The sequence below is a fragment of the Portunus trituberculatus genome, chromosome 22, assembly GCF_017591435.1.
Source record: "Portunus trituberculatus isolate SZX2019 chromosome 22, ASM1759143v1, whole genome shotgun sequence".
Classification (NCBI taxonomy): Eukaryota; Metazoa; Arthropoda; class Malacostraca; order Decapoda; family Portunidae; genus Portunus; species Portunus trituberculatus.
Window position 1 is genome coordinate 10,325,276 of NC_059276.1, and position 20,000 is coordinate 10,345,275.

Sequence of the window (20,000 nt, forward strand, 5' to 3'; positions counted from 1 at the left end):
GTATCCTTGTTTGCCCCTGTGTAGTTGTAAGATTGATGTAATTCCTCCCTGATCCTCTCTCTCTCTCTCTCTCTCTCTCTCTCTCTCTCTCTCTCTCTCTCTTGTACCTTTTCATCATTCTTTCTTTTTTTTCCTTAATTTTTCATTTATTTTCTATTATATTTTTCTTTTCTTGATATTTTTGCTCTCTCTCTTTCTGTTCTTTCTCTTCATCTCCTTTTTTTTCATTCATCTTCTATTTCTCTCTCCTTTAATTCTCTCTTCCTGTCCTTCCTCTCTTCTTCTCTTACTTAATTTTTCCTCTTTATTTTCTCTTCCTCCTCCTCCTCCTCCTCCTCCTCCTCCTCCTTCTATTTACTCTAACCAATTCCTTCCCTTTCCCTTATTTGTGTCTCATTTCTCTTCCTTCACTTTCGTTCCTGTCTCTCCAAAATTTCTCTCCTCCTCCTCTTCCTCCTCCTCCTCCTCCTGTCTAACTAGAATTTCGGCGCCAAAATTATGGGGTTGAATCGCCTCCTTCCCTCCTCTCTTTTGGTTCTATACGATCGAAAACTCTTAGCTGGGCCTCTCTCTCTCTCTCTCTCTCTCTCTCTCTCTCTCTCTCTCTCTCCCCTCGCCAAAGAGAATTGGTACCTTTCCCCTCCCTTCTCCCTCCCATCTCGCTCTCCCTGTCGTTACTATAATGGAATATGACTTACTATACATTTCAGCGGTGGACAAACGGTGTTTTTTGTAGATATCTCCTAAACGAATCGTTGGATGAGTATGATATTTCAACACACTACCTTGAACATCCGTTCGTAATTTATGGTTAACATACCACAGTGCTGTATGTGTTATGTGAGGAGTTTACTCGTGAAAAATAACACAAAGCCGACGAGTCATGTTGACGCATTCGAATGAAAGTGTGGCCCCCCCCCACCACACCCACCCAAACCATTCCTAACCACTAGTACGTCTCCCCCGTCTCGGAAGTTCTCGCCCTCTTTATCCCTCCTCTCCTCTCCCTAGCTCCTCGCCTCCCTCACTCCTGTGTCCCTCCCTACTTCTCCCACCACTGTATTTATACATTATAATGTTCTGTAAGTGTGTATGTATAGATATGATTATTAACGAGTATGGTACAATTTCATGAAGGCAAGAAGTGGTTCACGTTGATAATTACTGTACAACAGCACGTTTACGTGTAGTATATAGAAGAGCCATGTTTGCAGTCGTTATGGTCAACCATGTGAACATGATGTGCTGGAATTACCTGTGACCTGGACCTTCTACTGTTAGGAAAAGTTGATACTCTTATTGCGTACTGTCTACCTATTGATCATAAAAAGTGGTCCAGTTTATATATAATATTATTTTGTTGTTAGATACGTTGCTTATTATCCAGCTATACGGCCATTAACAGCGGAATTAGCTATTGCTTTCACGGTCGTTTGACCCACTCTGGTTTTCATGTCCACATATACCAGCAATTGTATTAAATAATATCATTAATGTATGATATGTATGTACATACTGACGTATGTAACTATTATACCTATACGTATGTAATTACAATAGGGAAAAAAATCAAAGGTGGAAGGCTGATGGTGTGAATAGGGGTGAAGAGGAAGCGGGAAGAGGGTCATGCAATACTGGGGTAGAGAAGGAGTGGTCTGGGGTTCTTCAGGGTGGTGGTGGTGGTGGAGGGGTTAGACGAGTACCCCACACTCGTCCGATTCTGTATAACACCTTTGATATGATGACTGGATTAGGCGTAATATCACTCAGTAAACTCCTCACATAACACATATAGCACTGTGGTATGTTAACCATAAATTACGAACGGATGTTCAAGGTAGTGTGTTGAAATATCATACTCATCCAACGATTCGTTTAGGAGATATCTGCAAAAAACACCGTTTGTCCACCGCTGAAATGTATAGTAGTTTGGCTTGGTTTCCTGTACACACACGCTCTCTCTCTCTCTCTCTCTCTCTCTCTCTCTCTCTCTCTCTCTCTCTCTCCTACTTCTATTCCTTCTTTATTTCCCTTTCGTCTATTCCTTCTTCTAATTCCCTCATATATTTCCCTCTCCCATTCCTTATACCACCACTCCGTCTCCCTCCTCCCCCCTCTCTCTCTCTCTCGTGGGCAATGGAGTGCACAGGATAGATACAAAGCTCCCATTGTATTTCTTCCCAGCAAAAGGAAGATTTAAACCCCCCTTCCTGTTTACCTGCCAGCTGATCCTGTCTTACGGACCTTCACGCGAGCCAAGGGGAATTGAACACCATTTAAAGGGGATCCAACACGATTATTAAGGGAATCCAACCCCATTATATAGAAGATTCGATCCTATTGTTAAAAGGATTACGGTTTATGCTTCTGTGGTGCTTTGGTTCCATGTATTATATATAGTTTTTTATTTATTTGTTTATGCTTGTTCGTGTAATTGGTTTTATTGCGTGTGTGTGTGTGTATGTGTGTGTGTGTGTAATTATGGATGAAAATTGCTTGGGTATAATTGGTTTCCTTTTTTGGGTTTCACAAAAGTTTGTAAAATAAAGTAAAATAAAATGAATGAATAAGGGAAAATTTGAAATGGTGATGGTTTTGTTGAAATTTAGTACAGCTCAACCCTCCAAAACTACTACTACTACTACTACTACTACTACTACTACTACCAGTGCCACCATAGAGTAGACAGAGTGCGAAAATAAACAAAAAATCTTAATAAATGCAACAAAAAATTATCGGTTTTTTTTCATTTTTACATTTACCTATACAAGTTTAATTTTTCTTCTTTTTTCTTCCTTTTTTAGAGTTAGCTCAGTTTTCTTCCCCATTTAATCTTTCCCTATAAAAAAAAATCTTCCCAATGTTAGAGAAATAAAAAAAATGATGAATAAATGTGTACAGATTAAATATGAATAATAATGTAGAAAGAACCACCAAATATTCACTTTATATTTACTTCCTTTCCTCCATCACACAGAGTCACGATACAAACACGAACACGAATACAAAATGAATATAATACAAAATACAATGATCAGATGAAATATACGTGGATTTGTAGGTATCAATTCATTATACACCTACAGTATACATATATGTACAGTATATACACGTGTTTCTTCATGCCAACGGTCGATATGTATAAGTATTCCGTACTGGACATATAGACTGGTATATGTATAGATAGACACTGACTGATAGGTAAAGACACACACACACACACACACACACACACACACACACTCTCTCTCTCTCTCTCTCTCTCTCTCTCTCACTGCATCATTACACTCTCAAAAAAAAAAAAAAAAACTCATAACATTGAACATAATAACAACCCAACTGAGTTATTATTATTATTATTATTATTATTATTATTATTATCATTATTATTATTACTATTATTACCATTACTATTAGCATTATATACATGACAACTGGCTGGGGACACGAACACTGCCACGGAGACATGGTGACTAGAAATTTGCCAGTGAGCCAAAGGGAATGGGAATGAATAGGAGAAAAAAAAAAAAGATTGGAAAAATAAAGAAAGGGAGAAATTTATAAAGGGAGAGAGAAAGTAATGAAGGAGGAGGAGGTGAAGGAAGAGAGAAGAGGGAAAGACAGGGGGGGGTAGCGGAGGGGGGGAGGGGACAATACTGACAATGAATACAGGTAACAGGTAGATGGGAAATTCTCTCTCTCTCTCTCTCTCTCTCTCTCTCTCTCTCTCTCTCTCTCTGCCACGGAACGGGTGACCAGGGGGAATCAGAGTATAAAATATAAAATAGATAAATAAAAAGGAAAATAATGATAAAATGAGATAAAGAAAGATAGAAATTTACAAATACTGATAATAATAATGCCTCACTATTCTGTCTTCAAGAAAATAATAGAAAATACAGAAGTAGGAAAAAGTTAAAAGTATTTTGAAACAACTTGATTATATAGGAATTAAAACGACATACACACACACACACACACACACACACACACACACACACACACACACACACACAGACACGCACACACTTCCCTACATCTATTAACCACCAATACAACACACAAACATACGCAACATCAACTAACAATACTAGAATCACAAATGAAAGACAAATGCCTGATGAACGATCTTCGCTGTGATTGGTGGATGAATAATGACGCCTTGAACTAGACGAACGATGATTGGCTGTGAGAATAGATGACGTAATGGAGATGAATGCTGATTGGATGACGTAAGAACCTCCAAGTGACGTGATTGGCTGGTTACGATCACGAGGCAGCCAACAGGAGGAGGAGGAGAGGGGCAGCCAGCAGTGACGTCATGAGGGAGTGTGGGGCGTCGCTCCCGCTGGAATGCGCAGCTCTTGGAACTGATGGGGGAGGCAGAGAAAAAGAGAGAGAAAGAGGAGAGAGAGAGAGAGAAATTTAGATGATGGGAAGGACAGGTTATCAAGGAAAGAGAGAGAAAAATGAGAGATAATGATAAATGAAGGGAGAAAATAGGAACAAAAATGGAAAAAGGAGAAAAAAAAGGAAAGGATTTGTTAGTTTCTATACACAAAACTTAAAAACTCCCGTAACTTAAATCTTAATTACTACCAATATTTTTTTTACTTCACTTACAACAAACAACAAAAAAAAAACTTGAAAATAAAAGAAAAACACTTATTACTTTTATTTATGGTTATATATTCAACTTATTAATACGACTTATACTATGATCCTATTACTACTACTACTACTACTACTACCACCATGTCTATTAAATCTACAACTACCCTTACTATTTTTATCAATATTAGTACTACCACAACTAGCAATACTACTTCCCAAACCACACACACAAAAAAGAAAAAAAAATATACACATACACACACAAAAAACACACTATTACTACTATTTCTACTACTATTACTACTACCACCACTAATAAACTAACAAAACTATTATCTATTAATCCTACAACTAGAAATGCTACATTCCCAACCACATACAAAAAAGAAGAAGAAATAGAGGAAAAAACACACATACACACAAAAAAACACACACACACACACACACATACGGACATAAAAACAGCAACTTACTTTCATTATTCCAGTCAGGCAGCGGCGTTTGTTTATTTTTTTTCATCCATGGGTTCTTTGTAGTCGGGGGCCACCAGGAGGGACGCGAGGAGGGGTCGTGTGGAGCTGCTGTGCTGGTCATTCGTGCCTGAAGTTCGCTACACGTTGCTGTTTGGAGAGGAGAGGTACGAATGGTCACGAGTCTGTGTTTGTGTGTGTGTGTGTGTGTGTGTGTTTGTGTGTAACTGTTGCTTTCATTCTTCCTCTTCCTCTGTTCTTATTCGTCTTTCCTTCCTGTTTCCTATTTGTTTATTCTCTCTGCGTCTCTTTCTCTTTCTCTTTCTGTCGTTGCGTCTTTACTTCCTGCATTCTATTTGTTTATTCTCTGTCTCTGTCTCTGTCTCTCTCTCTCACTTTCTCTTCTCTATCTCACTCTATCACTGCCGCGTTTCCCCTCAAAATCTTCACTTCTCTTCGCCCCTTCTCTCTCCCTCCGACTCAGCCACGCCTCTCCTCCTTCCCGCCCCCTTCCAGCCTTTCCTTTGCCTGAAACCGAGTCTTTCAACACAATACTCGTGCCTCTACACACTCCCTTTCTTCCCTCTCTCTCTCTTACTCAGCGGCTCATTTCCTAACCCTGTTTTTTACCTAGTGTTTCTGTCTCTATCTCTCTCTATGTCTATGTCTATGTCTGTGCCTGTCTGTCTGTCTGTCTGTCTCTCTCTCTTTCTCTCTCTCTCTCTATCTCTCTCTCTCTCTCTCTCTCTCTCTCATTCCTTCACGTCTACTTTTTCTCTAATTTCTCTCTCGTTACCTCATACACACATTTATTTATTACATTTTTGTCTTGTTTTCTTTACGTATTTTCCCTTTTTTTAGTTGCTTTTCATTGTTTATCAGTTTTGTCTCCCTCAGAAACTAAGTATATTTTATTCCTTGTTGTTCCTATACATTCCTTCGTTTCCCTCTCTTTTCTATTCAGTCTCTCCTTCTCCTTCCTTCTCTTCATTTGAAAAGTCTCGCGCGTTTGTCTATTCCCCCAAACATTTCCCTTTTATGGCCCGTCTTAGTAATCTTCCTTTACCTTTTTTGCCATTTCCCGTCGTCCATACACCCCTTACACCCCTTCACCCCTTCACCCTTTCACCCATTTCCTCAGCCACTTCTTTACCCTTCCAGATTGGGGTCTTGTTTCTATTCTACAAGTATTTCCTTTTTATGATCCTTGTGTTTTTTTTTCCTTTCTCTTCGCTTCATCCCGGTCAACCACTGTCCACTGCCCTTCCTGGTCTGTGGATTTAATTGCATTCCTCCTTATTTTTTGTAGGTTTTTTCCTTCTCATACTCAATTCTTGTCTCTCATCTTTTTTCATAGTCGTGGGTCAGTTGTACCTATCTCTCTGTAATGTTTTATTTGCATGTTTTTTATTTATTCTGTATTTCTATTAGTTTTATTCTTCCTCTTCACTTTTTTTCTATTATTCAAACTCAAGCAAAAGTAACTCTGCTAATGTTCTTTCCTTACACACTTTTCTTTCATCCAAAGTTGCGTCATGCTACTCAAGGGGTTAAGATGGAGGTTTCAAGAGATTTATCCCTTTTTTGGCTAACGCTCAGACCTGCAAGGGAACTGACAACTAAATGGACCTCCTTTTTTCCATTTTATATCTACATTAGCTAGCGTTCCCCTTATATATAAAAAAATAACCCCTGACAATATCTTTATCTTTTATTCTACATTACTGCCTCTTCTTCCAGTCTTTCTATCCCTGGCAACGTTTCTCACACTCAAAACTCAACTCTGCCAACAGCCTTACCTTGCCGGACCAGCTTCATGCCGTGTGCCAGGGGTTGCAGTCCTCTCTGGCAGCTCGTTCCCGCCTCGATGATAAAGATTTCGTTGGGGTTCACCACTACTCCAGCGAAACACTCATAAGTATCCACGTCTCGGCGGTGCGTGAAGGTGTACATCACTCCGCCCTCTGACCACTGCCCCAGACACCTGTAGTCCCGCTCTGGTGGGTGGAAAGACGGAAAGGCGTGGTTAATTGTGGTTGTGTAGTGATGAGAGGACGAATATGGATGAATGTGGATCGTGTCTGGTGCGTAAAGGTTCGAATGTTATTGTCACTGTATTTGTGTGTGTGTGTGTGTGTGTGTGTGTGTGTGTGTGTGTGTGTTGGTTTTATTGTGTGTTCAGTGGTATAAGTGGTTGGTCGTGGTGGTGGTGGTGGTGGTGGTGGTGGTGGTAATGGACAGTAACTTAAGGTACGGTGCAATAGTGATGTAATTTTTAACGGTGTGTAAGTTATCCTCATGTCCTCGTACTTTTTGCAAGGCTGAAGTGGTGGTGGTGGTGGTGGTGGTGAGTGGTGGGCGTGTGGCTCAATGTGATGTGTGGCGGTGCGTGGGTGCTCAGGAGGCGGTGATATGGGGAGGAAGTTCCTGGTAATGTCTCGTTGAGGAAGTGGTGTGTGTGTGTGTGTGTGTGTGTGTGTGTGTGTGTGTGTAACAATGGACTACACAAGGTATTAGCACATGCTACATACAAGGAGACACACGAACAGACAGGCATAAACAAGACAACAAAGCAAGACGAACACAAATTCCAGGTAACAACACACCGGCACCAGCTACAGGTGAGGCGGAAGTGGCAGGTGAGGGGTGGAGGAGGCGAGGGGGAGGCGCCTGAGCGGCAACACCCACGTGCCTACGGTAAGGTTGTGGGCGTGACGGCAGGGATGGGGGAGGGGGTGGGTCGTGAGGGGCCAGGAGGGCAAGGTGCGCGGTGGTAAACATCCATCAGTGCAACGTGCTGGTGGTGATGGTGGTGGTGGTGGTGGTGGTGGTGATGTGGGGAGGGGAGTGGCGGGGTGATTAGGTGAGGCAGTGATGGTGGTGGTGGTGGTTGCGGTGGTGGTGATGGTGGTGGTGAGGAGGGGGCTGCGGTGCCACACACAGTTCCTGGGCGCTGTGCCGCCGTGCCGCCGCGGCTCAGGGCCTCGACTCTGACCTTCCGCGATGGTGGCGGGGTCCTGGGGCCTTGCAGGCTGCGGCGGGGCCTCCACGCGCACATAGAAGGGCCCCTCGTGGGCGTAGGGCAGGCGTGTGGTGGCGGGGTCGGGGGAAGGCGCGGGCGTGTCCTGGTCCTGGGTCTGGGCGAGTGCCGCTGCGGCGCGGGGCGGGGCAGTGTCGGGGAACACGTACACCTGCTTGGCGGGAGGCCGCTCCCGCCGACGAGGCTTGGCACCGATGGTCGTGTATTGCTGATCTGGCGACCACCCCAGCTCCAGGGCGCGCAGACGTGCCCACGACAGCTGGCGAGAGGTGTGGCGCAGGGCGTGCCGGACGCCGCGGGACAGCGTGGCATGGCGCTGCTGCCTGACCAGGGGAGCGCCGCCCCGGACAGCAACACCTACAGCACACCACAACAAGACACTGTGACTGGGCCTGGGAGGGGGTCATGGTTGGGGCGGGGGCGGGGTGGGGGTGATGGGGATGATGGGGGTTCAGACTGGTCATGGTTAGTGGCAGAGGAAAACACGCGTTGTTAGTAACGTTAGTGAGAAATGTTAGTTAGTTAAGGCAGTACTGTAGAGCAGTACTGTTAGTAATACAGTTGTTGTCAGGAGTGTGTGAAAATGAGAACACTTCAGAATCATTAATAGAGGAAGTGTGAGCATCAGGAAGACAAGAAACGTTTGTTAGTCTACACACTTAGACCTTTTCCGTCGCCAGATGACAGAAGGCGGCAGAATCAAGATCATCAAGTCACCAGAGTGGCAGATACCACGGCCCTTACCTTCGTACACCTCCGTGGCGTTCCTGCAGGAGGAGACGGTGTAGTGCATGTGCTGGGGGTCGTTGCAGTCTGAGGAGAGGCGCGCACACAGCTCAGTGGCGTCCGGGATGACCCCCGTGTACTCCCCAGTGATGGGACACCCGGACAGGTTTTCCGGGGACAGCCCTGGCAGAGGAAGAAGAAAGGCGAGGGGTTACTGACGAAGGGAGAGGAAAAGAGCGAAGCATAGGATAAAGGACATAAATACACACACACACACACACACACACGCACACACAGAGACACACACGGAATACTCACTGCCTTGCGTCTTCCATGTCTGGCCCCGAAAGGCGTCATCTGAACATATCCTGGAGGCGTTGTACACTTTAGAAGGGCTGACACCTGAAAGAGAAGAAGAGACACGAGATTAGAGACAGAAACACAAAGAAACACCAATAATACACAAGAAATATGCTGGAATTCACGAGTATCTGGGTTTATCTTCCTTTTATCTATATACTTCACACTTGCATCACCTCTCCTCCGATCAGCGAAGTTAAACAACGAAGGGTCTGGTTAGTGCTTGGATGGGTGACCGTCTGGGATGTACTGTTAATATTACACTACAGGAAGAGGCGGAACATCACAAAAACTTACCCATTTGGTACTCAATCACGTTAACTGCTCTCTTCTTGATCCAGATGCAGGTAAACTCATCCTCGCCACTGTGTAAGAGAGAAAGAACAAGTAAACACAAGATAAAAACTAATAAATGCATACATCACCAAAGCAAAGCAAAGCAACACACCAAAACACACAAAAATGATAAAAAAAACAGGCCTGGCTATAAAAAAGAGACACAGAGTACAATAAAGCAAAGAAAACACTAAAAAATAACAAGACAACACCCAATCTCAGGTAACGAGGTGCGAACAGGTGTGGCTGCAGGAGACAAGGACACGTAAGAGAGAGAGAGAGAGAGATGACAGGTAGGTGGCGGTGATGCATCAGGGAGAGTGAGAGAATGAGAGGGTGGAGTGTAAACGAGGTGGGAACAATAGGGAGAGGACACACGACACATCTTAAGAACACAACGGGATTAGAGGCGGAAGAGAGGAGAGAAAGAGATGAGAGAGAGACAAAGAGACAGGACATATATGGCAAAATGTAATGGAGAGATGAATGCAAGGAATAAAAACAAGGAAATAAAGAGAAAGGGGATAAATAACGAGAATAACGGAGAGAAACGTGAGAAAGGAAGTCTAAAGAGAGATAAAGAGATGGATAAGGAAGAGATGAGAGAGACAAAATGTACGAGAAGGAAGAAATTAATACAAGGAATAAAAATAAGAAAATAAATAGAGGAAGAGAATAAATCACGAGAATAACGGAAGAAAACGTGAGAGAAAATGTAAAGAAAGATAAAGACATAGATAGGAGAATAATATGATAAAATAACAAAAATAAACACAATGAGAGAGAGAGAGAGAGAGAGAGAGAGAGAGAGAGAGAGAGAGAGAGAGAGAGAGAGAGAGAGAGAGAGAGAGAGAGAGAGAGAGAGAGAGAGAGAGAGAGACAGACAGACTTCCCCAACACTCAAACACGGATGTCAAAGTTACACAAAACAATTTCTAACACTTGCCATTGATTTGTGGAGTAGAGAGCGAATCTTTCACCATGAGGGGCGTGCTGAGACAGGCAGAGTGTCTTGTACTTCTTGTCCATCTCGTCATCCTGTACCCACAATTCCCTTGCGTCGATCTGAGAGACGAGACAGCAATGGTGAGTGAGAGAAGAGAAGGGGGAGGTGGAAGGTAAGGAGGGGAAGAGAGTAAGGAATGAAAGGAATAAGGGATAGAAAGGATATTGGCGGTAAATTGTTTGGGAAAGGTAAGGTAAGGTAAGGTAAAGCAAGAAAGAGAGAGAGAGAGAGAGAGAGAGAGAGAGAGAGAGAGAGAGAGAGAGAGAGAGAGAGAGAGAGAGTAAAAACAGACAGACAGATAGACAGATAGACAGACAAACAAACATACATACATACATACATACAGACAGACAGACAGAAAATAAATAACATTAACCATTCATAATCAAACCAAACTCAACAAAACCTAACCTAACCTAACCTAACCTAATGCAACTTACCAGGAGATGCTGCCACGCCCCCTCAGTCCAGCGTGGGAAGTCGCAGGCGGTGGTGAGGACAACGGAGGGCGGGGACGGGGGCGCGAGGGGGAAGAGCTCCATCGTCTCATAGCCATCCCAGGGCCCGTGGAGGTGGTTCGTGCAGGTGGCGTCTATACTGAAGCTAAGGTAGACTTTTTGCGTGGCTTGGTCGACTGAGTACATCTGACGAAGGGAAGAAGAAGAAGGGTAGGTCAAAGATGGTTAGTAGTGAGGTGGTGGTATGTTTTGTTTCCCCTTTTACTGTTTTAATTGTTTCTTTCCTCTTCCTTCTCTCTTTTTTACGTGGCTGGGTCCAATGAATACATCTGACGAAGGGAAGAAGAAGAAGAAGAAGAAGAAGGGCCATAGATAGAAGAACAATACGATAAAACAATAAAGCAGAGAAGAACACAACGAGAGAGCGAAACAGAGCGACTTACTGTACACTCAAACACGGATATCAAAGTAACATCAGGCAAACTCTAACAGGGAAGTCTCGTCCTTTACTCACAGCGCAGCGATAGCGGGGCTGGTTGTGCGTGGTGACTGCTGGATCCCACAGAGCAAGGTACCGCTGACCATCATGCCCGCGCCAGTCACCCAAGCAGCGGAGACTCATGTTAAGCTCCCCGAAGGAACACCGGCGAAACCTGCAGGATTAATACACACATGCACGTACAGGTGAGTTGATGAACGCCTGTGGATTATCCCCTTCACTACCATGACGCGTTTTCATATTCATTCTGCTTACTATTTGGTGGTTTTATACAGCTTGAGATATTTATGTGGGGGCTAGAATAGTGAAGACTGTGGCCATTAATCTTTTGACCTCCATAGACCCTTCCTAATGTTAATAAAATGGTCTAATCGTACACAAAACTCATGGTAAAAATGCGTCCCAGTACTAAATGAGTTAATAGTAAAGATTCTCTATAAAAAACAGGTATTTTTAGTAAAGTTATCAATTCTTCCCTTAAAACAGAAATATAAGACAAGAAAACCAGCTAAACCTTTGCTCAAATTAAGAAACAAACAGGTAAGACCAAGACTAACCAACACAAACCCAAAACAACAACAAAATAAACACGTACAGTTACTTATCACTTATTTACACTCTTAACCAAACCTTTCACCCACACAAAGTCACCCCCAACCACCCCTTCTCCCATCAAGTAAAGGTAAGTTCCTAAGTTCCCACAGGTGAGCGCTCCCTCTCGCCTCACCTTCCCTTCACCTGGTCAAAAAAGCCGTGGCATAAATAAAAGCTAAGTAACGCTGGGCTGTGATGGAAGACTCAGGGGACGAGGGGCGCAGGTAATTGTGGACATGAAGTTGTGTTCGGGCCGTGAGCAGACAGACGGATAGATGAGAGAGAGAGAGAGAGAGAGAGAGAGAGAGAGAGAGAGAGAGAGAGAGAGAGAGAGAGAGAGAGTAGAGAGCTGTTAAGATTTTTTCTCTCTCTCTCTCTCTCTCTCTCTCTCTCTCTCTCTCTCTCTCTCTCTCTCTCTCTCTCTCTCTCTCTCTCTCTCTCTCTCTCTCTCTCTCTCTCTCTCTCTCTCCCAACACACACACACACACACACACACACACACACACACACACACACACACACACACACACACACACACACACACACACACACACACACACACACACACACACACACACACACACAATCATTCCTTCCTACCCAACTAGTAACTTTCCCTTACCCACACACGCTCTTACCTCTCCCCAATCCTCCCCACACCCTTACTCTCCCTTTACTCCGTCACTAATCACCCAATTAACGCTAACACCAGCACGCGTATTCACCTGAGCTGCAATTCAGACCCACGAGGACAGTTGGAGAGCTCAGACGAAGGCTCCGGGCACTCCACAGAGCTCTCAGTACCATCATTAACATCGTAAGTGAAGTGGAACCTGCCGTTAATGGGGCAAAACACTCTGTCTATAAGTCCGTCTTGAGTGAAGCTGCGAGATTCTGGTGGGAGGGAAGAAGAATGTGTTAGTGAGGTGTGGTGGATGCTTGGGTGATGAAGGAAAAGGGATAGAGAAACTGGGATGAAGGATAGAGGAGAGGGAAAGAAGAGGGGAGAGGAAGGTTAAAAGAGGATGAGGATGCATGGATAAGAGATGTTTGAGAAAGGACGGAGGATGAATAAATGGAAATTACAGATAAATAACAATAGAGATAGCTGTCTAGATAGAAGGATAGAGGAAAAGGAAAGAAGAGAGGAAAAGTTAGGAAAAAAGAGGATGAAAATGGATGAATAATGGTAGAAGAGGATGCTTGAGAAAAGACGGAGGATGACTAAATGAGAAATACAGAAAAATAAAAATAGAAAGTTTAGAGAATAGAATTAAAGCGGAAACAGAAAGAAAAGAAGAAAAAAAAAGATTAAAAGAGGATGAAGATAGATGAATGATAGGGAGAAAAAAATGTATGAGAAAGAACGAAGGATAAAATAAATAAGTACAAAAAAATAAGAATATGAAGTTATTTAGAGAATAGAAAATAACAAAAAGAAGCAGAAAATTGAATATATTAACAAAAAACATAATGAACACATGGACAAATGAAAACAAAACGACGAAAAACACAGAAAATAGTAACAAATACTCACTATAAAGCATAATTTCACTGACTCTCCTTGTCTTGATAGCGTGTAGAGTCGGGCAGGTTAGGAGAGCAGCAGCTTCAGAGGAGTAGCACTTATTGAGACCCTCTGTGTATATCTGAGAGAGAGAGAGACAACACTGACTAAGGAAAGACTGGCTAGCGAGAGTCACGAGAAGGCGAGATGGAAAGTAAAGAAGGTTATAGATGAAGTGAAATAAAAAGAGTTAGGAAAGAATAGGAGAAAGAGAAGAAAAGTTGAGGGTTTGGAAAGGAATTGGAGTCAAGGAAAGTTACTAATTAGGAGGAGAGGAATGGAGAGAAGGAAGAAAGATAAGGAGGGAAGTGACAGGTGAAGAGTTTTGGAGAGGAGAGGGAGGGAGAAAAGGGAGGTAAAGTGAGGGAGGTGGGAGGAAAAGGAGGGGTATGAGCAAGAGCGAGAGCGAGAGAGAGAGAGAGAGAGAGAGAGAGAGAGAGAGAGAGAGAGAGAGTATTGATCACAGCAGAAATTCAAACATGCAAAGGTTGAAAGGCTGCATTATATATCACGAACAATTACGCTCTTTAAATACACACACACACACACACACACACACACACACACACACACACACACACACACACACACACATACACACACACCCGTAACTCATTAAGCACAAACACACCTGTCTTCGTTAATTACATACGCACACACACATCCAACTGGCTAACCACACACCAGGGTCACGTAAACACACACTTACACCATTTAAATTACACCAGAGTGACACAACACACCAGGTCACGCTAAGCACACCTGCCTCACGCTACACATACCTGGATCACGTTGCCGGAGTGAAGGGACACATGGAAACACCTGTAACAGTTCTCGCCGCCCGTTGAATCTCGCAAAATCACGTTGTTCTCAAATTTCGTGTGACAGACGCCCCACACAGGAATGGCGTCTGGTAAAATGGTCACCTGGGAGAGATAAGAGAGAGAAAGAGGGAGTGAGAGGGAGAGCTTATCTGAGAAACCCCCAAAAACAATATTAACAAGAGTCTACGTGAAAATATAAGGAGGTCTATTGAAATACTAAGGTTTAAGTGAATTATTAGTGTATTTTGGTGTGTAGCAGAAACATTAAGAGAGGGAAGAAGTGAAAAAGGGAGAGCTTATTTGAGAAACCCCAAAAACAATATTATCAAGAGTCTACGTGAAAATATAAGGAGGTCTATTGAAATACTAAGGTTTATGTGAATTTTAGTGTGTATTGGTGAGTGGTGGGGCCTCCTTACCTGGGAGTACTGGTGCATGGTGCCCTGGGAGAGACTGGAAACACTGGATTGGGTAGCGAAGATGCCCTGGTACTCAACTGGGAAGTAACACACGCCAGCCACTGCAACACAAGGAGGCAACACGTGAGAGAGAGAGAGAGAGAGAGAGAGAGAGAGAGAGAGAGAGAGAGAGAGAGAGAGAGAGAGAGAGAGAGAGAGAGAGAGAGAGAGAGAGAGAGAGAGAGAGAGAGAGAGAGAGAGAGAGAGAGAGAGAGAGAGAGAGAGAGAGTAGAATCATTAGAACAGATCAAAAGAAACATTTAACAACACAAACTGCAAACAAAAACACAAAGAAAAGACAAATAAAGCAAAACAAAGCAGAAATCACATTACCAAACACAAGAAACACACAAACAACACAGCAAACACTGCAAACACAAGCCCAAAAGAAACCAAAACAAGAGAAAACAAAATATCAACAGCAAAATTAACTAAAACACACAAAATTGAACTTCCCTCCATCAAAACACTACCATCTTCAATTTCCTTCCTCTCTCTTTCCTCCAATGCTTCACATGTCTCACCTGGCCACACCTGTGCAGAAGGTGTGGCCAATTGCACGCTGGGTGGATACAAGGCAGGTGGTAAATGTATCGAAGTGCATTGCGGAACAGGTAAATGAAGGGAAGACAACACTACGGTACCAGTAAGAGCAGGTGATGGGAAGTGATGGGAAGGTGAGAAAATTGAAGGAACAGTAAGAGGAGGAAGTGAATGAGAGGAAGAAGGGGGAATGAACGAAAGTAAGAGGAAATGAGGTGTGGATAGAGATTAAGAGATTGAGAGAGAGAGAGAGAGAGAGAGAGAGAGAGAGAGAGAGAGAGAGAGAGAGAGAGAGAGAGGCTGTATTTACTTCCTCACTGATAAATTTGAACACTGTTACCGACTAAATATTTGACCAAGAGCAGTGTTACCAACCGCGGTCATCACCCTTAGCTACTGAGAAAGAGAGAGAGAGAGAGAGAGAGAGAGAGAGAGAGAGAGAGAGAGAGAGAGAGAGAGAGAGAGAGAGAGAGAGAGAGAGAGAGAGAGAGAGAGAGAGAGAAATACGCTCATGATAACACGCCCTTGTGAATTTTCCGCTCATGATAACGAATGAGAGAGAGAGAGAGAGAGAGAGAGAGAGAGAGAGAGAGAGAGAGAGGAAGGAAGGGAGATATTTCCGGCTCACTCCCTCCCCCTCTCCTCCTCTCCTCCCCCTCTCTCTCCCCCTTTCTCCCCCCACTCCCTCTTCCCCACACAGGAAATGTTACAATCAGGATAATATCTCACGCCCATTCCACCCACGCCCACCCACGCCCACACACACCCACCACCTGTATCTCACGCACCTTCCCTCTCCACTCTCCCACCCACCCATGCTTCACCAACACTCAGACGCCCACACACGCCCATTTTGTCCTTACGCCACGCCAACTCTCCGCCCACATCTCGCACGCAAGCGCACACACACACACACACACACACACACACACACACATTTGTCTTAGTTAAAGTGACACATTCCACTTCACACTTAGAAAATATGCACGCAATCTACACACACACACACACACACACACACACACACACACACACACACACACACACACACACACACACCCTTGACCTTCGAAATATAGTGAAATCTGCGAGTTGAGAGAGAGAGAGAGAGAGAGAGAGAGAGAGAGAGAGAGAGAGAGAGAGAGAGAGAGAGAGAGAGAGGATGTTATTAGTGGTTGTGTTTTGTTTGTTGTCATATTTGTCTTTGCTTTCATTTTAAGTTGTTTACTTTTTTTTGTTTTCATTTTCTCTTTATCTTTTCATTCCTTGCTAATTTTTTTTTATCATTTTTTGCTTTGTCTTATTTTTTCGTTATTTTTCCTTTCGCTTCATAAAATTTCCTTCCATTTTCTTTACTAATTCTCTTCTTAAATTTTCAGAAGGGACGAAAAGAAATAAAATTAATACAATAAAATGAAAACACAGAAAAAGAAATAGACAATATAATTTTTACCAGTTATTTTCTTCTTTTCATGACCTTTTGTTTGCTTTTCTTTTCGTTATTTATTATTTTATTTCTCTCTTCTATTTTTCCGACTCAATAATTACGATTTTTCTTCACGTCATGGCGATTATCTATTTTTTTTCTCTTTCATTCCTTCATTTCTTTTTTTTTCACTTTTCCCAGATGAAAGTAAAAGACAATGTGTGTGTGTGTGTGTGTGTGTGTGTGTGTGTGTGTGTGTGTGTGTGTGTGTGTGTGACTCCAATTTGTGATAATGAAGTTTTTCTTTTCCCTGCCTCTCTCTCTCTCTCTCTCTCTCTCTCTCTCTCTCTCTCTGATAAGCGTTAATTAAGTTAGGCAATACGTTTTAAAGATACGTGTCACACTAATATTCATAATCAACAGTGAGTAATATGTCTGTCTGTCTGTCTGTCTGTCTGTATGTGCATTTGTGTGTCTGTGTGCCTGTTCGCTGGTCTATCTGTCCGTCTTTTTGTGTCTGTCTATTTGTGTGTGTGTGTGTGTGTGTGTGTGTGTGTGTGTGTGTGTGTTGTTTTCGTCAATAGATTAGCTCGTATGTGTGTTTGTGTGTATCTGTGTATGTCTGTCTGAGATTAATTCAAGTCTTCTGTGTGTGTGTGTGTGTGTGTGTGTGTGTGTGTGTCTGTATCAATGAACAGGCATGCAAAATTAACGTCATCCTCCGTGTCACTCTCTCTTTCTTTCTTATTCATAGGAATGCATATTTTGCGAGTACAAGACCCCACCTCTCTCTCTCTCTCTCTCTCTCTCTCTCTCTCTCTCTCTCTTTCTCTCACCCTTGGCCTAGTATAGCACCAAAAAACACTCAATTAGGCCTTCCCTCTCCCCCTCTCTGCCCCTCTCCTCCTCACTCCCTCCCTCCCTCCCTGACTAAGGGCCGGCGTGGTTTACTAGTTAAGGGTTAATAAACATGCCATCCCTTCCTCCTTCCCCCTCATCCCCTTCTCCTCTTCCTTCCCCTTACCTCTCTCCCCTCTCCCTCCCTCTCCCCTACCCCCAAAGCCCTACCCGGTGTCAACGCACAGGATACGAACGCGGGAGCCGTGACAAGGCTACGCTGCCACGCCCATCATGTGTTCGCATTCCTACACCTGAACTGGGCTTTGTCTTAAATATATTCTGATTCCATGTGCTCTTGTGTGAATGTGGTGTTTAGAGTGTGTTTGTGTGTTTAGGTGTGTTTGAGAGCGTGTGTGTGTGTGTGTACGTGTGTTTATGAGGGTGTCAAAGCAATATTATGGAAGTTTGGGTTTTGCTATAGAGTTCTAAACAGTGGTGGTGGTGGTGGTGGTGGTGGTGGTGGGTGGAGTGATGTGGAGAGGTGGATGGCACGGGGGGAAGCTTAATAACAGGACAAGCAGGTGTGTGTGTGTGTGTGTGTGTGTGTGTGTGTGTGTGTGTGTGTGTGTGTGTGTGTGTGTGTGTGTGTGTGTGTGTGTGTGTAGGTCACATAATTTGCATATCAAAGCTTTTTTCCTTCAGTTCTCACAAATTTGGTCTTATTTCAATGCCACTGTCAACCCCCTCCCTCTCTCTCTCTCTCTCTCTCTCTCTCTCTCTCTCTCTCTCTCTCTCTCTCTCTCTCTTCCTCCTTTATCACCTGTTATCCTCTTCCTCTTATTTATTGCTTTGTATTCTACCTCTTCCTCTTCCTTCTTTCTCTTTTTCTGCCTTCCTCTTCTTCCTTCTCCATTTCTCATATCTCATTTATCACCTTTATCTCCAACTACTCTCTCTCTCTCTCTCTCTCTCTCTCTCTCTCTCTCGCTTTTCCCCTCCTTCCCTCCATAATTCTTCTCTAAGCCTACCTCCTCCTTCCCTCCTGTCTGCCATTCAAGAGTGATATCCTTCCCTTATCCTTTCAATTCCCTTCAGACCAGAGAAACAGGAAGCAGAATATACTCTCTCTCTCTCTCTCTCTCTCTCTCTCTCTCTCTCTCTCTCATTTTTCCCTACTCATTTTTTTATTGTTTTCTTTCACACTGCTTCTAGTTCCTCCTCCTCCTCCTCCTCCTCCTCCTCCTCCTCCTTCTTCTTCTTCTTCTTCTTCTTCTTCCTCTTCCTCCTTCACATTCCTTCCTCCAATATTCTTCCCCCTCCTCAAATTTCCCATCATCATCTTTTTTTTTTCCTTCGTCCTCAATTTCTTATCTCATTTCACCTCTTATCACGCCTCCTCCTCCTCCTCCTCCTCCTCCTCCTCCTCCTCCTCCTCCTCCTCCTCCTTCCCTTCTTCTTTTGTCTTCTTGTGCCTCTCATCATCTGACTCACCTGTCGGCCCGTTACCTGAATACCAGACCCACACCTGTTCAATTAACTCGTGCCCAGATGAGAGGAAGGGATGGGGGAGAAGGGGAGGAGGAGAGAGTGGTGGTGTGTTAGGTAACTTCACAGACACACAGAGAGAGAGAGAGAGAGAGAGAGAGAGAGAGAGAGAGAGAGAGAGAGAGAGAGAGAGAGAGAGAGAGAGAGAGAGAGAGAGAGAGAGAGAGAGAGAGAGAGAGAGAGAGAGAGAGAGACTACTGGTAATAGAATATGGATGAGAGAATGAAGGTTATGATAAATATAAATAAATAGAAGAAATAGAGGAATATGCGATAAATTTGGAGACAGACAGAGAGAGAGAGAGAGAGAGAGAGAGAGAGAGAGAGAGAGAGAGAGAGAGAGAGAGAGAGAGAGAGAGAGAGACCAACAAACAACTCTCACAATATATATACAAACTCCCCCTAAAACTGCCTTCCAAAAAGAAAACGGAAAGAAATACACGATTTTTGGGATTACAGAGTCTGGGCCCTTGGGAGAGGCAGCCAATCTCCTGACGAAGGGAGAAGGAGAGGGAGAGGGAGAGGGAGAGAGGGAGAGTGATGGAGGAAGAGAGGGAGAGCAAAGAAATTGAAGGAGAAAAATGAGTTTGTGGCGTGTATAGGAATGAATGTTGATTACTGGCACACACACACACACGCACACACACACACACACACACACACACACACACACACACACACGTCTACATAATTTG

The 20,000-nt window shown here is 43.6% G+C and overlaps 1 protein-coding gene across 3 annotated transcripts in view; it reads right to left on the bottom strand.

Moving 5' to 3' along the window:
* Nucleotides 1-2,938: 2,938 nt before the first annotated feature.
* The window catches only part of LOC123507441, a 106,719-nt gene continuing 89,657 nt past the window's right edge, over nt 2,939-20,000 (bottom strand). For 2 of the 3 annotated variants that reach the window (XM_045260316.1, XM_045260315.1), the window contains 14 exons: nt 14,914-15,014; nt 14,453-14,596; nt 13,641-13,752; nt 12,829-12,997; nt 11,525-11,663; nt 10,993-11,196; nt 10,493-10,611; nt 9,508-9,575; nt 9,169-9,252; nt 8,869-9,033; nt 8,080-8,481; nt 6,884-7,081; nt 5,088-5,234; nt 2,939-4,370 (listed from right to left, as the gene is read on the bottom strand). In XM_045260316.1, the coding sequence (XP_045116251.1) occupies nt 4,270-4,370; nt 5,088-5,234; nt 6,884-7,081; nt 8,080-8,481; nt 8,869-9,033; nt 9,169-9,252; nt 9,508-9,575; nt 10,493-10,611; nt 10,993-11,196; nt 11,525-11,663; nt 12,829-12,997; nt 13,641-13,752; nt 14,453-14,596; nt 14,914-14,931 (2,070 nt within the window). In that variant the 5' untranslated portion in view covers nt 14,932-15,014 and the 3' untranslated portion in view covers nt 2,939-4,269. The remainder of the gene's footprint in view (nt 4,371-5,087; nt 5,235-6,883; nt 7,082-8,079; nt 8,482-8,868; nt 9,034-9,168; nt 9,253-9,507; nt 9,576-10,492; nt 10,612-10,992; nt 11,197-11,524; nt 11,664-12,828; nt 12,998-13,640; nt 13,753-14,452; nt 14,597-14,913; nt 15,015-20,000) is intronic. The other variant, XM_045260317.1, reaches the window with a different exon arrangement.